General features: G+C 48.2%; 1 protein-coding gene across 1 annotated transcript in view; it reads right to left on the bottom strand.

Annotated features, from left to right (window-relative positions):
* Positions 1 to 4304: 4304 nt before the first annotated feature.
* The window catches only part of Igf1r (insulin like growth factor 1 receptor), a 279154-nt gene continuing 267906 nt past the window's right edge, over positions 4305 to 15552 (bottom strand). Inside the window, exon 21 of the mRNA XM_057755916.1 lies at positions 4305 to 11777. Within this exon, the coding sequence (XP_057611899.1) occupies positions 11396 to 11777 (382 nt within the window). The 3' untranslated portion in view covers positions 4305 to 11395. The remainder of the gene's footprint in view (positions 11778 to 15552) is intronic.

A 15552-nucleotide genomic window follows, 5' to 3' on the forward strand; every position in this document is an offset into this window, starting at 1 on the left:
GCTTTTAACCAGCACCCCCGGATTTCTCAAGACAGGGATAAGGGCTGCAGACGGCCCTCGGGGATTCCCTGGGCTTCTGTCTGTGTGTCTTTCGGCACTGCTTCCTGCAACTCCTTCCACTTAATTGTGTCTCTGTGGACTTTGGTTGCCTCCTGTGTAGAATGAGGCTGGTATCTACTCTTCCCGAGGCTATGGGGAGATGCCTAACAGAGTGCCAAGGGTCCTCCAGGGGTAGTAGAGGATGATGACCGGACTATTTGTTAACTCAGAAAAATGATACATTATATGGCTGTAAGTATCTTACCAAGTATAGCAGGGAATGAGCTATACATGGCCCAGGGCTGGCCATGCCAGCATGCTTCCATCTCCATCCATGGTTTCAAGGAACAATTTGTGAGCCTAACTTGTTTTACTGATCCCGTCTCAGAGGAGGTCTGCTTCAGAAGTCTTTGTAAGGTCATTGTAAGGGCTGCATCCAGCAGTGGCTAGCCTGTATTTCCCCTCCTCCTTCTGCCAGTTCCCCTTTAATTCTTTCAGTGCTGGGAATGGAACCCAAGACTTTGCACATGCTGGGCTGGGCAAGCTGCTCCAACATTCAGCCCCTGCCTTATTCTTGTCTCTTTGATGCTTCTTCCCCATCTGCCTGGCAAGTTCTCCGAGGTCTGGCTTTCGCTGCACCCTTCACAAGCCTTCAGCTTGGATGATGCTGGAAGCCGGACCAGGGTCTCCGTGATACCTGACGGCCTTTAGGTATCTTTCCCCTCAGGCAAGAAGACCCATGATCACTCTCTCACTGTTACTCCCATTTGTAAAGTCAAGCAGCCAGGATAATCACTGGACTATTAGATCGTACACAGCGACCACATGACAAGTGGGGACAGGATGAAGGGAAAGGGAGAGAGAAAAGGGGGAAGGGAAGGAGAGGTAAGAATCGTGTGAAGAAAGGAACGAAGGATGAAAAGAAGAGAAAGAGGGAAGGGGAGAGAGGAAGGAAGGACGCAAGGAGGAGGATCTTTTTGCATCTTCAAATCATGTAGTTCCTGCTCCAGAACATTCTTTTGCTGGGCAAACTCTAGGATCCAAAGAGTATCTTCCTCCGAGTGGCCCTCCAACTGTGTGTGCATCCTTGCCTAACTTTCATGGCAACCCCGTGAGGAGGTCTTGTGACTGTGTAGCGCAGGCAGGGAAGCCGAGGGTCGGGAGGACCCAACCATTGTCTAGATGTACGTCATCCTCAGAGAAGATCAGCACAGACAGACGGGTCACCCATCTGCCTCCGAGGGCTACCTCCTCAGAGCCCAGAGAGGGACCTGGGATCTGTGGGAGCCCTTCTTACCCAGAAGGCTGCCTGAAAGTGCCATGAAAGGAGTTCAGGAACTGCATAGACAGAACTTAAAACACAAGTCCTGGGCTTGTGTTCCTGGTTGAACTTTGACAAACAGCAAGCACGCACTTTTAAGATCTCAAACTTCTGGTTCTCTTTCTTCCAGCCCACCTATTCCTACTCTCCCTAGAAGGGGGATGCCCACATCCTTCACTGCCTCCCCTTCCCTCCCCTCTCCTCCCCCCCCATTCCTTCCTTCTTCCCTCTTTCTCCTTCCTTTCTTGTCCTCTCTAAAAGCATCCATCTAAAAAAACCCCACAGCTTTTGCTGCTGCTGAGATCTTTTCTCCACAATGACCTCTCCGTCAATTCCAGGCATACAAAGTCAAGGGACCAGCTCCCCTCAGATACTTCAAATTGACCCCGAGACATCCCCACCCCACTTCTACCCTTCCTCCATTTGCTTAAGAGGTAGCTCTAAGTTCTTGGCTTCCCGACCACAATCCTCCCATGGTCCCTATTGTCCTAGAGAAGGAGTCCACACCTGACTCAGCATTCCATTGGACATCTGTAGTCTTCTCAAGTTTCAATTCCCATCCTTCATGGGGTGAACTGTCCCTGATGTACTATTGGTAGAGATGGCAAGAGCCTTCTCGGGTTACACTGGACAGTTGGAGCTTGGATTAGCACCAGGGGTGCTGGATGATTTGTCTTGTGACAAGACACCTGTCAGCTGCTGAGTGCAGCACGTCATTCCAATTTCCCAATGGCCCTTGTGCTTCCTTCTGCTCTCCTAGCTACTTCTGCTGGCGTGTGTGTTCCCAGCCTCTCCCTCTGGATCCTCTTAGTCCACAGACCTCAGCTCTGCAAACATGGTTTGTTCAGATGTGTCTCCCTAGGGTGCCCCGTTTCCGCAAGTGCTGAGTGAGCTGGGGCTCTTCTCCTGGTCCCAGTCACTGTGAGTTCCTCCACGCAAGGGGGGCAGGATTGAGGCCCAGGGCTCCCTTGTGTACATGCAACTGAGGCAAGGCCTCCAGCTGTGTTTTTCAGGAGCTCTCTAGACTGGGCTTGGGGTGGACACTTAACATAGAACTGCGAACTCCGCAGCTGCCTGTGGATTTCAAGGAGGTGAGAAGGAGGCTCACCATGATCTGATGCCTGGAGAGGCAGTGGGCCTGGGAGGCCGCTCATGCGCCAGGGCCTAGGAACAGCATTCTGGGCAAAGCCTTGCAAGTCTTCATCCAAGAAAGGCTGGGAAAAAGTGAAGTCCAGACTCAAAAAATCACAGCCGAAGGGAAGCAGCGGGGGGATGCCTCCTTTAGATGAACTGTTTGGACCCTGGGTGGGAAAGGCTGCTGTGCTGCACGTTTCATTAGGCATAGTGTAAAGAGGCTGCATTGATCACTTAACAGCTGGGAGGTTTGGAGCATGACTGTGTTTGTCTAGCAACCAGACTAAGAAAAAGTCCCGCCTTTGCAGGTTGTGAATACCCAGGAAAGGGGTGCATGATAACATATCACAGCAACACACTAGTACAAACACACACACACACGCACAGAAACACCCAAGTGTGGGCTCTCAACTTGTGACTTGAGGATATAGTTTTAAGGTAATTTCCTAAGGGTTCATGTGTTGAAAGCTTATCTTCCCCCCCCCCCCCCCCCCAGCACGCAAAGGTTTAGGAAAGGTTTAGGACCTTTATGAGGTGGGGCTGGTGGGAAGCCCTTAGGCTAGTTGCCCTGGGAAGTTAAATATTCTTGAGGGAACCTTGTGTTGGAAGAGCCTGCAGGCCTCTGAATTGCTCCCTGGCTTGTTCTGATAGTGATGACCTCCTTTTGCTATGATGTCTTCACCAGAGCGGAGCTTCTTTAGAAATGTGCCCACCTCGGGTATTTTGTTCTATTGTCAACAGAGGTATCTGAACCTGTGGGAATAAATAGTCACCTGCTCAACAGGTGACTCAGAAGGGAGGGAGAGGATCTGACTTTTAAAGGTCCTACTTTCATCCTTAGCAGCAGCTGCCTCTGGCTAGGCAGGCTTATTCGAAGGCACACAGCGGCAAGCTGCAGGCATAGCACCGGGTGTGTGTGACACCCAGGGGAATCGTGACCTCCATAGTGACCAAAGGAAACTCCCTGAGCATTTGGTAAGCAGGAACTCCAGGACAATGCCAGACGGTACCAGGATGTGCTCTTGCAGAATGACATCTTGATTATACATCCACACACTCGTGGGACTCACTAGGTTGGAGTCGCCTCTACCTTTGCTCTACGGCCTGCACCTTACCACTCAGTTCTCCAACTGGTGCCCAGCTTCTGTCACTGTGAGTAGCTTCCCATAATGGGCATTTGGTGAGAGGGGCTCACCCTCCCAAAAGTGGGTTTAAGCTTTTGGTCTGAGTCTAGAATGTATAGCTTGCTTCATTTTCCAACCATAAGCACCCTCCAACTTCCCAGGAACAAAGAAGACCAAGTCAGTATTTCAGAATCCCTGTGGGGAAGCCGGATTACCATTCATAGGCGAAAAATGGACTATCATGTCATGTCACCTTGCAGCCTGGCACACCGTTTCTGGTTCTCTTCAGCACCAAGGCATGCCAACTGTGAAGTATTACCAAAGACACGGGAATGCAGGTATTTTAAGTCTTTGGCAACCCCCACCCCAGAATCACTCACAGCAAACAATGGCCTCTGTCAATGGCAGGTCTAGGAGAAGCGCCTAGAAACCAGGACTGAAAACCGCAATTTATGTATTCTAATGTTCTTCTAGCTGATTTAATGGGGAGCCAGTAGCTGCTCCAAGCTCAACAGCAATTTACATTCAGAGAAGCTCAGCTGTCAGAGACTCGCAATGCTTTCACGCTAACCATTTCCTCGTGACACGTGTGAACACACATGCCACGAGAAGTTCAGCTTCCCGATGAAGCGGTGGCTCTCTCCTGAGCAGAGTGGAGACAAACTTGGAGACAAAGGTGCATACAGAATTCTTTTATTTAACTTAACCCATGTGGTACTTTAACTACTAGAAAAAAGCAGAGTAATAAGAAACGCAAGTGGCCTTAGCTTCAGCCATTCAAAATAGACAAAGTTTCTTTTTTTTCATAATGTAAAGAATCCCGAGTATGTCGCAGTAACAGGAATAAATTCTTACAACAGAATATACAAAAACATTGAATTTTTTTCATCTACTGATTTTCTTTTAAATATAAACAGAGGGCTTTTTTAGGAATAATTTATACACAGAAAGTTATTTTATGTAACAAATTGGCCATATTGTTATCTTTTTAAAACTTTTTTTTTCTTTTTTAAGAAAAGTTTTTAACAAGAAAACTCAGAAATACATTATTGGCAATGCATCGGTTCCATCACGCCTTTTGATTTTTTTTTTTTTTTTAAACCCAGAGGTAGACAAATCCTGGCAAACCTCTCACCCAACCTCACTGGCTTAGGAGGCAGACAGGTGATGTCACCAGGCAGGTATCTGTCCCACCTGTGTACATGTCTGCACAATGCCCAACATCCGAGTGAAACTGAAAAACCAATCCAATCCAAGCCCACATATGGTTCCCAGACCCTTTTCCTGTAGAGTTAGACAATTCCAGCTGTTTCCAGCAGTGCTATCTTCTGGAACTGCAGAGACATGGCCAATAATGCAGTGGGAGTCAAAAAAAAGTGGATTTTAACTCTTAAAAAAATGGTGGGGGGCATGTTGTGGTTTCTGTTGTTTGCTCTGTATTGGAAAATGTATCTTCAGCATCCAGCCTTAAATACAAGCAGGCACAGCCATCACAGGGCTCTGAGGCACATGAGCCAATGGGCTGAGCCTTCTGTGTCCGGAAGCCCCCCCATCTCCATGGAATTGCAGAGCTAGAACAAATACCAGCCATGTGAGTCAGATGCCACCGTGAACACCATGCCACACTGCTGGGTGATCACATACTGCTACTTCACGGCCAGCAGGGCTTTCGGTACTTTCAAATTGTTCAGGATGCTACACTCCACAGCGACACGATCAGAAAAAGATGACCAAGATACTGAAGAATACAGAAGTACTTTAAAAACCACTGTCATTCCTTTTTTTTTTTTTCTTTTAAACTAGAGCACATAGCATGTGGGAAAGAGGGTGAACCACCACTTGGACTCAGGGTGGGGGTGGGGGAATTAAAAAAAATTTTTTTTTGGTATTTTTTTTGGCATATTGTAAAGCTAGCTAGTGAACAAGTGTCAAAAAAAAAAACAAAAAAAAACAAAGACCATAAACACATATTTGCACACACAGAGGGAAAAAAAGTGTTTTTAAATTATTTCCGGCAATTATAAACTACAAACATTTTATAAAATTATTCTATGTTCTTACAAAAATGCAATGAAACATTAATTAGTTCTTGTAAACCAGATCTTCGTCAACTGACTACCCGTAATCTACTGGACTTAGAAGCCCGATTGGAAACGAAAATGAGTGACTAATTTAAAAACGATGTTTACTGGAAAGATGCAGACACACGTGGACACACAAATCAGTGATTATGAAGTTCTCACATAAACAAAACAAAATAAATCCCTAGCATGCCCCAGACGGACAACCCAACGGGTGAGCGTGATGGAGTCTGAGTTCTGCGAGAAGTTTCCAGAGCAGGATGCTAAGTTTATTCTCTGAAACCAAATGCCCACGATGACTCCACAGCCTCAATGTGGTCTCAGGCCTTCAGAAATCATCACGTCCAAATACGATTCATGCTTCTTCTAAGCCCTGTACGCTGTCAGCAAGTCTCTTCATGTCATGGTCCCAGTTCCTACCGCTTCCTACTGCCCGGTCATCCCATCATTCCATCAAGGAATGTTTGTTTCTCTAAATAACCAACCGGTTTTCAAAGCCGGAGGCCTTAAGCGAAGACGCCTGACCTGTTCAAGGTTTGTATCTTCAGCACCTCTGGCAAGAGGTTCACTTTAAACAAACATCCTGTCTTGAAGTTCTCAATTTGTAACACCACCTAGTTCAGAGTGGAGTGATCAAGTTTGACCATCACTGGTTCGTAAGGAGTGGATCTCTCTGGTCCAGGTTTCCCAATGCTGCTGCTTAGCCCAGGAAATGAAGACATCAGACAAACACAAAAGCAAAAACAAAAAACAAACAAACAAAAAACCCAAACCATAAATTCATTACTGTTAAAAAGGGCCAAACATATCAACAGGGTGGAATTGTCACCTGCAGGATGCCAATGTGTAGGAAAGGAATTACCTTCAACACTGTGTGGCCATTCTGAGAGGACCCAACGATGACAACAGAGGACCTTGGGTAAGCATCCTAGCCTTCTCACCCATCTGAGCTTAGCGTGACCTTGCCACAACAGCCTGCTTGCTTCAGGTACAGCCACTGCTAACAGAGGCGGGCTGTTAAAAAAGAGGCTCCGGGAGCACACATTGGCTTAGAACTTGGCATCATACAGAGCTCATCCATCTGTTAGCCCATCCAAAGAACACTACTGCATACCAAACACTCAGCCATCTGCTCATTTCACAATGATCGCCATCTATCTTAGGAAGCTGCTTTTCCTACCATTGAATTGTCATAAGGAGAGGCCAACGATGGCCTTCAACAGTCTTCTATGTTCCAGGAAAAAGCCTCCTTCCGACTAAGAGTCAAACGATATTGACATTCCTGAAAGGAGATGGGATAGTGTGGGTCTCACACAGCTCAGGTTCGACTGTGTCTCCACAACTCAGCTCCTGCTGCCTCAAGGAAGGGCCGTGTGGGAGAAGACCTTAATGTTCACGTCACCGCAGTGACGCGCCTCAGTGGTTCACGTTACTTCAAGCAGTGGGAGCTGCTGCCAGAAAAGGAGGTTGCATGAAAAAGGCCACAACCCAGCTTGGTAAGATTACTTGGAGCATATAAAGAGAAACATCAGGAAGAGGCAGGAAAAATCAGCATGAAATTAGGCTAGAACTGTGGATACATGATGCCTTACAACAGTCAAGGTGGGTGAGTAGGTCCAGCAAACTGACTGTACCATCATACAAACAGACTTTTCTTTTACTGAAGTGTTTCTGGGGCATGTTATGGTGGGTACTACACTGTTAAGTGTTTTCTCTCTACTTAAAAGAAAAAAAAATCTACATAAAACACCACCAACAATTTAGACAATTAAAAACAAAACAAAACAAAAAATAACCCTTAAAACCAGCTGAATGATCTGTAGAAATCCAGTTGTGGAAATTGGCAGGTGTGTGCAAAAGAGGAGAGGCCACTATACCATGGGATGCCCTAGTGGAGAAGAGGAAACCCTGATCAAACAGTATCTCCCAGCATTCCGGCAGGAGGAAAAGGACTCTGAACTTTACTCAACTGTTAGGCAGTTCTCCACACTGGGGAAGCATCACCCACTGCGTTTCCCAGCTGAAGTCCCCAGGGCCTGAGAGAGCAGCTGCTGGAATTGAGGAGTGCACCGTCCACCCCAATGAGCAGCAAAATGATGGGATGGACAGAGGCAATGCACAGGGAAGGCTGAGTGCCAACCACTGGCTGTCCAGCCTCGAGGAGGTTTGGTCAGGCCTTGTATAGCCCTGGGGGGGGGGGAGGGCAGGGAGGAAGAGGAAAGTACAGCAGCCTGCAGGGGGTGCAGACTTGGTCCTGCCCCCTTTATCATACTGGCCTTCTTTCAGAAGCAGGGTTAAGGGCAGGGCTCTCCAACGGCTGACAGGGCTGTACCTCTGAGAGAAACCAATGCAAGACAGCAATGGTGGCATGCTCCTGCCACGGTGTAGGCCTCGACAGAGCAGCAGAGGGGGCCAACGGGGCACCCGACATGCACACACACTGGGACTCTGCAACAAACTATGTGTGGGTGCCTCAGCCCTCAAAAATCTGGGACTACCTCCTCTCTTGGGGGTGATAGATGTCGGTCGTTCGATTGCTATAACGTTCTGAAGTCAGGCAACTGAGGATGGGCAAGGGATCCCTCCACTGGTGTGCTCTGGGCTCATGTGGGGTGCTGGGTTGGAAGCAGGGAAACCTCTGAGGAAGCCAGGTGACAAAAAACAAAAACAAAAAAATAAACCAAAGATGCCCCAGGAAAGGTGAGCTTTTGGACAGGAGTGGGGGAGGCTGAGTGAGTTAGTGTTGCTTTGACCCCAGAATCCAGCCTGACCTCTCTTTCCCCCGGGTATGTGGCCTGTGGTGTGTATGAGGTTACCAGTATCATTGGCCTACTGTCGGTACTGAGAAGTGTGAGATGTATTTTTTAAATATATACACACATGAAAAATAAGTGTGAGGTAGATAAATGTTTGAAAAACAAAACACCCCCCGAAACAAAAACTGTCCCATCCAAAGTGCGCGCGTCTGCACGCATGCACACACACTCTGGCACGCACGCACACACACATACCTCTTTTCCTCAGTATTTAAATTTATAATGGGGGCTTCTCTACAGTGATTAAAACAGGCATCACAAAATAAATTAAAACTTCTACGTGTAATACCTTCTTTATAAACTTTTTTCTCCTTTTCTCTCTCTCTCTCTCTCTCTCTCTCTCTCTCTCTCTCTCTCTCTCTCTCTCTCTCTCTCTCTCTCTCTCTTGTTAGGGGGAAACACTGTGGGGCAGAGGCTAGTGAGAGCTGTGAGCCTGAACTACAGACGAGCCAGAGAACCGGGAGCTTTCTTTTCTGTACTTAATCTCCAGTCGCAACAACAGTCATTCTCTTCCAGCTTCTTCTTACTCCTAACTTAAATATTCCCATCCCAGAAGCAACTCTCAAGCTGTCGCCACTCTGGTAAGAAATGTTAAAACTAAACAAGACCCCTAGCCCAGAGGTCTGCCATTTCGGCGATGAAAGATCAGCAAAGGACTCCAGGGCTACCATGGGGTCAGCTCTGCTCCACCTGCCCTCAGGCCTTCGGACCTGGGGATGGACTCCAGAAGGCCACTGAGGCTGCTGCTTCTGGCCATGGGGTGTTGGTACCCTGCACCTTGCTCACACGGAGGCCACCCATTCAGACATTCTGGTTCTAAAGACAGGTAGGTTGGTCTGGCGAGGGTGATGGCAGAAGGGCCACTAGGCCACGCTCTGCTGTGCCCTGGGGACTCGGCAGCTGTTTCTGTTTTGTGTGTGTTTGTGTGTGTGACAGAAGAATTAAATATCCATAAAAAAATAATAATTCAAATGCCTACTGTCTGCAGTTAAAACTGCTCTTGTATCCCAAAATGAATATATGTATTTATTTATGTGTGTGTCACAACCGAAACAACAAAGAGTGACGTCAAAGGCGTGACTTTCAACAATGGGAACTATAAACACTAACCCAGGATGTGTGAGATTTTTGACCTTTCTGATTCTGACCTGAGTTTGAGGCATGTCTTGCAGGGTTAACAGACTCCAATGTTGTGTGCAGGGAGGTGTGGGAATGAGAGTAGGGCCCAGCAGTAGCTGGGTCCTGGTCTCCCTCCTCCTCGGTCCCTTACCAGCACTGCGCCCACAGAACCTATGGGTTAGAAGATAATGAAAGGGGCTGCAGGGAGCGGGGGAAGGGAGATGTATTTATAAAAAGGCATCCAACAGTTCATGGCAAATTATGTTCTAGAAGCATCAGTCACTGGAAGAGAGGCAGGGAAATCACACTCTAGTACAGAGCACAGGAAGGTTCCCGGAGTGAGCGCAAAGGAAGAAGGGGGGAGACCTGAAAGTTCATAGATTAAATCCACAAAGACAAAGAACAAAAAAAATAGCAGCTTTTTTTTTCCTGTACAGACATATAGATGAATATCTGAACCGTAAAAAAGTTATAAAAGTGACATTAAAGACGATGTGTATGCAAATGTTTCATGGTCTGACACAGAACTGAGAGAACCATGAAGAAGTCCTAGTAACAGAGACGATCTCAAAGCTTAGACTACTTGGATCCACTGCCCGCGCTGCTTCGTGCTGCTACGGTGTCTCAATCCCTCCCCTGCACATCTGCATCAACGGCTGGGCTGCATCCCTGAAACCCTTTCGCATCTGCATCCCTGGGGAAGGGGAAGGAGAAGGAGGCTGGCATGAGGACCACCTTGACCCACAACCTGACCTTCAGGCTTACTCATGACCGTCTCCTCCAAAATTCTTGGGGTGCTGTGGGTGGGGGAGGAGAGGGGAGCCAGCTCAGCCTTCCTCTTCTTCAGTGAAGGCAAGTCCCATCTGGCCCAGTTCTCCCAAACAATAACCTAGTTGTCACAAAACAACGAGACCCAGGGGGGTGTGGGCTGGAAGAGCCCACCGCGGCACAGCGGAGACATGGCCCGCCAGTGTGTCTCTCAAATGCTGTTATCAACTCCATGACAAGTTTCACCCCATGCCTCTGGACAAAAGGAAATCAGCGCAGGGAGTGCACGCGAGAAAAAAAAAATTAGGATTTTGGCAAAATTTGGCAGCATGAAAATGCTAACAACCATGGATGAGCAATGGCCCTTTGAAAATTTCAGATGACCCTAAAAAGGTTAAAGATACAGGTAAAAAAATTCCATCTCAGTGTGTGCATTTTTTTTGTTGTATTTTTTTTTTTTTTTTTTTTTTTGTAAAGACCTACGGTGTCAGGCAGGTGTGTATGGGGTGAGGAGGAGCCCCAGGGACAGCCATTAAGTCAATCTGATTTTTTTTTTTTTTTAAAAAAAAGGCTTCCCGGCTGGGCTTTCAGCAAACATTTTTCCATTGTGAAGCAGAAAAAGGAGAAAGGAGAAAAGTGGAAGAGGAAGAGAGGGAGAGGAAAGAGAGGGAAGGCAGAAGAGAGAGAAAAGGCAGAGAATGAGGAGACTCAATTCTCGAGTGTCCTGTTGCTATTAAGTGTTGTCATTAAGGTTTGCAGAGGCCCATGTCAGTTAAGGGTTTGGGTAGGGAAATAAAAAGCTGCTTGCATATTGAAAAAAGGAAGGTCCCAAATGTGTTTACTGCAGAGAAGCCTTCTCCCGTGGGCAGCAATGGCAGTTCTGAAGATCCACTGAGGTACAGGAGGCTTGTGAATAGATTGTTACAACCTGCTTTCCCTGCCCACCGAGTGGGCACACACGTCACTGTCTGCACGTGCTTCGGTGTCTGAGGATCAGCAGGTCGAAGACTGGGGCAGAGGCAAAGCCCTCTCATTGGCGCGTCCCCCGTTCATGTGAGCGTAAGGCTGTCTCTCATCGAAACTGGCGCGGAGAACCAGTACTCCTGGGCCCGGGCCATTCTCGGCCTTGTGTCCTGAGTGTCTTTCAGGCAGAGGCAGGGAGGCGGAGGAGGCCGAGGGGTCCAGCGGTACACTCTCCATGTTCTCGGGCTCCAGCTCCAACTCCTCCGGCTCAGGAGGCTTGTTCTCCTCGCTGTAGTAGAAGGAGACCTCCTGAAAGCTGGGCTCCATCTCGTCCTTGATGCTGCCAATGATCTCCAGGAAGGAGGGCCGCATCTTAGGGTTGTACTGCCAGCACATGCGCATCAGTTCAAACCTAAGGGTGAGAAAGAAAGGGCATGAGATGCAAGAGGCTTCTTGTTGAGATCAGAACAGGCCAGACAGTTGTACCACCTCTGCACCCCCGGCTTCTCATCTGGATGCCTCTGGCATCCTGCCATGTATCTTCCTCAGAACGTAGGCCCAGCCACGGTGCCAAATCCAAGCTCACTTCAAGTTTTGGTTCACGCAGAGTCTACCGTGACAGGGTCGTATTAATGGTGGTGATGCTAAGACATACAACAACTTCCTTTCTGTCTGAAGCACCTCTTCCAGCCATGGTTCCAGAACTAGAATCAGGAAGCCCCATTTCCCACTAATGAGGACCACAGCTTCTCTGACACCCATCATCCTCTGCACCCCTACCTAAGATATTTCTAAGCTTCTTCCTGGCACTAGAGGACCCCTGGCAGTCACCTCAGGAAGGAGGTGGCAGGGGTGCCAGACAAAGGACCACACATCCCAAGCTTGCTATCTCAAGCCAGCACCTGTTTATTCCAAGCCTCATGAAGGCAGAGCCCTGCCCACAAGTTCTAGGCTGCCCCCAAGGAGAGTCCTAATAGAAACCTCAAGTCAGATGCCAACAAGTCAGGGAAAGCCCAGAGCACGAGTTTCTTCTACACGCAAGGCCAAGGTAAGGATACAGGGAGCTCGTGCTGTGCCTCCATCTCTCCCACAGGTCACAAACCTCCACAAAGCCTCGAGTCACATGGACCAGCAGCCATCCATGACAGACGAGGAGGCTGCTCCTGCAGCCACCACCCTGACCAGGAAAGGCCTGGGTATGGAGAGCAGAGGAAGCCGGGAGCAAGTGGAGTCCTGAATTAGGGTGTACTGCTGACACGATCCCAATGCCCCAGTTCTACAAGAGGTGCTCAGAGATGATAAAGCCTTCCTGAGGTCTGAGTGCAAACGCTGACAGTGTGTGTAGATGTGCAGACAGTACTGTCACTTTCTCCCGCTGGGTATTTATGACCTGAAGACTGCTTCCCTGCAGAGATGGCTCCTACAGAGATAAACTAAACCTGCCTCCTTGTTTGGCTGTATGCACTAACCCTGCTTTCTTGTTTATCTGTATAAAACACGCCCAGTCCACCCAACCCAGCTTCTTGACATCCATGTACGTGTCCTTTCTTCATTCCCTTGACGCCCCTAGTCAAGTTAGGGTTCTGGTACCCAAGATATTGAGACTGCTGCACCCAAGCTTTGCCAGATGGACAGGACACGGAGAGAGTAAGTACAGGGGTGGTCACACTCCTGAGCAGAGGTCACCAACCAGCCTTCATCCACAGGAGCAGAAGACCAAAGTACCTTCTACCTCTGTCCCTGAAGGAAATTCTGTTTTAGTTTAAAACCCCTGCCTCAACAGATGACTAAGATCCACCAAACGAAACTTTACATACACAGGAATCTCACAGAATCCCAAACTGGCCTCTAGCATTGCGTCAGGCTGATCGATGGAATCCCAGGTCACTTTTTTAGGTCTTTTTTTTTTTTTTTTTTTTTTTTGGTTTTTCGAGACAGGGTTTCTCTGTGGTTTTGGAGCCTGTCCAGGAACTAGCTCTTGTAGACCAGGCTGCTCTCGAACTCACAGAGATCCGCCTGCCTCTGCCTCCCGAGTGCTGGGATTAAAGGCGTGCGCCACCACCGCCCGGCTACAATAGGTCTTGCAAATAATCCCAGAGGGGAAAACCCATGCAGAAGCAGCCACAGGTAGGTATAAAGTGGCCCATGGAGAAAAAGGCACTACTGCCCATCTGGCCAGCTACCTCAGAAGTCCCAGGGCAAGTCAGGTCAGCTGGAGGGCACTGACCTTAAGAGAGGGTGGACAAAGGTGAGCTGGAGGTCGTCTTAAGCAGTCTAGAGGTCCAGGGGGAAGCCAATTACAGCCAGGCCAGATGTAGCCTGAAGCCTGTTTTTGTAAATTGAATTCTACTGGAACACAGCTGGTGATATATCACCTGTGGCTGTTTTTGATTGTTTGTTTGTTTATTTATTTATTTGAGACAGGGTCTCTCTGTGTAGCTCTGGCTGTCCAGAAACTTGTTCCGTACATCAGACTGGCCTTGAACTCACAGCAATCCACCTATCTCTGCCTGGGATTAAAGGTGCACCGCCACCCCAGCTCTATCTGTCGCTGGTTTTAAATTATGCTGTAGATTGAGTAGTTAAAACAAAGGCTGTTTAGCTTACAGCCCTACAATATTTACCATCTATCCCTCTGGGGATGAAAAAAAAAAAACATCCAGTAAAATGTCCAATTCTTGTGTCAGAGGAGAACAAACTAGACCAAAGACAAGGCCAACTAGTTATTGTCAATGGGGCCAAATGATAGTCCTGGTGGTACATGCCAGGTTGCAGGTAAGTAAGAGCTTTGGGCACGGGGGCCACATTAGTTCTCAAGAGGCAGAGATAAAATTATAACCACCTCACTGTATATATAAGGAGAAAGGACCAACCAAAATATTTCATAATTTGCCTAAAGTCACACAACTAGTGAGATGGAGGAGGAATGAGGCTCTCTGTCGAACAATATAGCTATGCTTTAGTTACCTGAACAAGAGTAACCATGGTCCCAACAGGAGACTGCCCTCTTCTGGCAGTCCACAGACAGCCAGATCTCATGGGATGGCTTGGTTTGCATCCACTGCAGGCAGGTAGCATACTGGCCTATTCTGGTTAGGGGGCAGAGAAGCCGGTTCTCCCATGTCCCTATCATTTCCCCCAAAATTAATCAAAATGGGACATAAATACAAGGAACTCATCTCTGTGGCTGGGCTGCAGTTTCCTCTCTGGCTGACAGGCTTATCCCTGAATAGAAAAGTGCAATTGGGGGCAAGAACATGAGATATGTCTGGCTCCAGGCCCTGTGGCCAGGGGTGGGGGTGGGGGCTGAGGAGGTGCCACCAGCAGAGCAAGGATGCCGTGACATCAGCACAAACAAGTCATGTGATGCCTCCTTTAAGTCATTCCAGACTCCGTCCTTCCAGCGCTGCCCATAAAAGGAAGTCTTTTTGCTCTGTGTGATTTAAGACCTTGTTTTATACTCTTTCCATGAGTAAACTCTCCAGTAGACTCTGGGATTAATAAACTGGTGAAATGCTTCTTCTAAAAAGCACAGTTTAAAGCCACCGGACGGTTCCAGTGAGTTGGAGCTGCGTTTCACAGAGCATGCCCCTCTTTGAAGGTATATACCCGACTCTCCCCTAGAAATGAGGGACGGCTCAGGTGGAAGTCCTGCCCTATCTTGAAGCAGCTTCCACGGAGAAAGATCTATCCTAGGAGCATATGCACACTGTTATTTCCATACCCCTCTTGGCTCTTGAATCCCCAGCCACACCCCATGTCCTGAGCCGGACAGGCACTGGCACGCTGAGATGTGCTCGGTAGCTCATGTCTGTAGCATGCCGGTAGCATGTCATGTAGCATGAGTTAGTGCTGTAGCAGTGATCAGACTTTAAGAAGGTCTTACAGGGCTGAGTGAGTCCCCTTCTAACATCCCCAAACAGCCAAGTCTCACCTAGGACCTGAAGGGGGATGCTATACAGCCCAGGTTCTGGTACACGGTTCATGCCACAGCTCACCAGGCAGACACTGTCACCTGCCTATCTGGATCCTCCTCAAACAATCCTACTCAAAATCTCTACAAAACTAGCCCAGGGTTCCCAGAAACCTGGAGGCTTGAATCTGGGAGAGGGAAAATGCTTCATCTGAGCTGGTAACGCTGAGCTGAAGTTTAAGTTCCTTCCTGAATCCTGAAGACGTGGCATGTG

Source organism: Chionomys nivalis, chromosome 23 (genome assembly GCF_950005125.1).
Source record: "Chionomys nivalis chromosome 23, mChiNiv1.1, whole genome shotgun sequence".
Taxonomy (NCBI): domain Eukaryota; kingdom Metazoa; phylum Chordata; class Mammalia; order Rodentia; family Cricetidae; genus Chionomys; species Chionomys nivalis.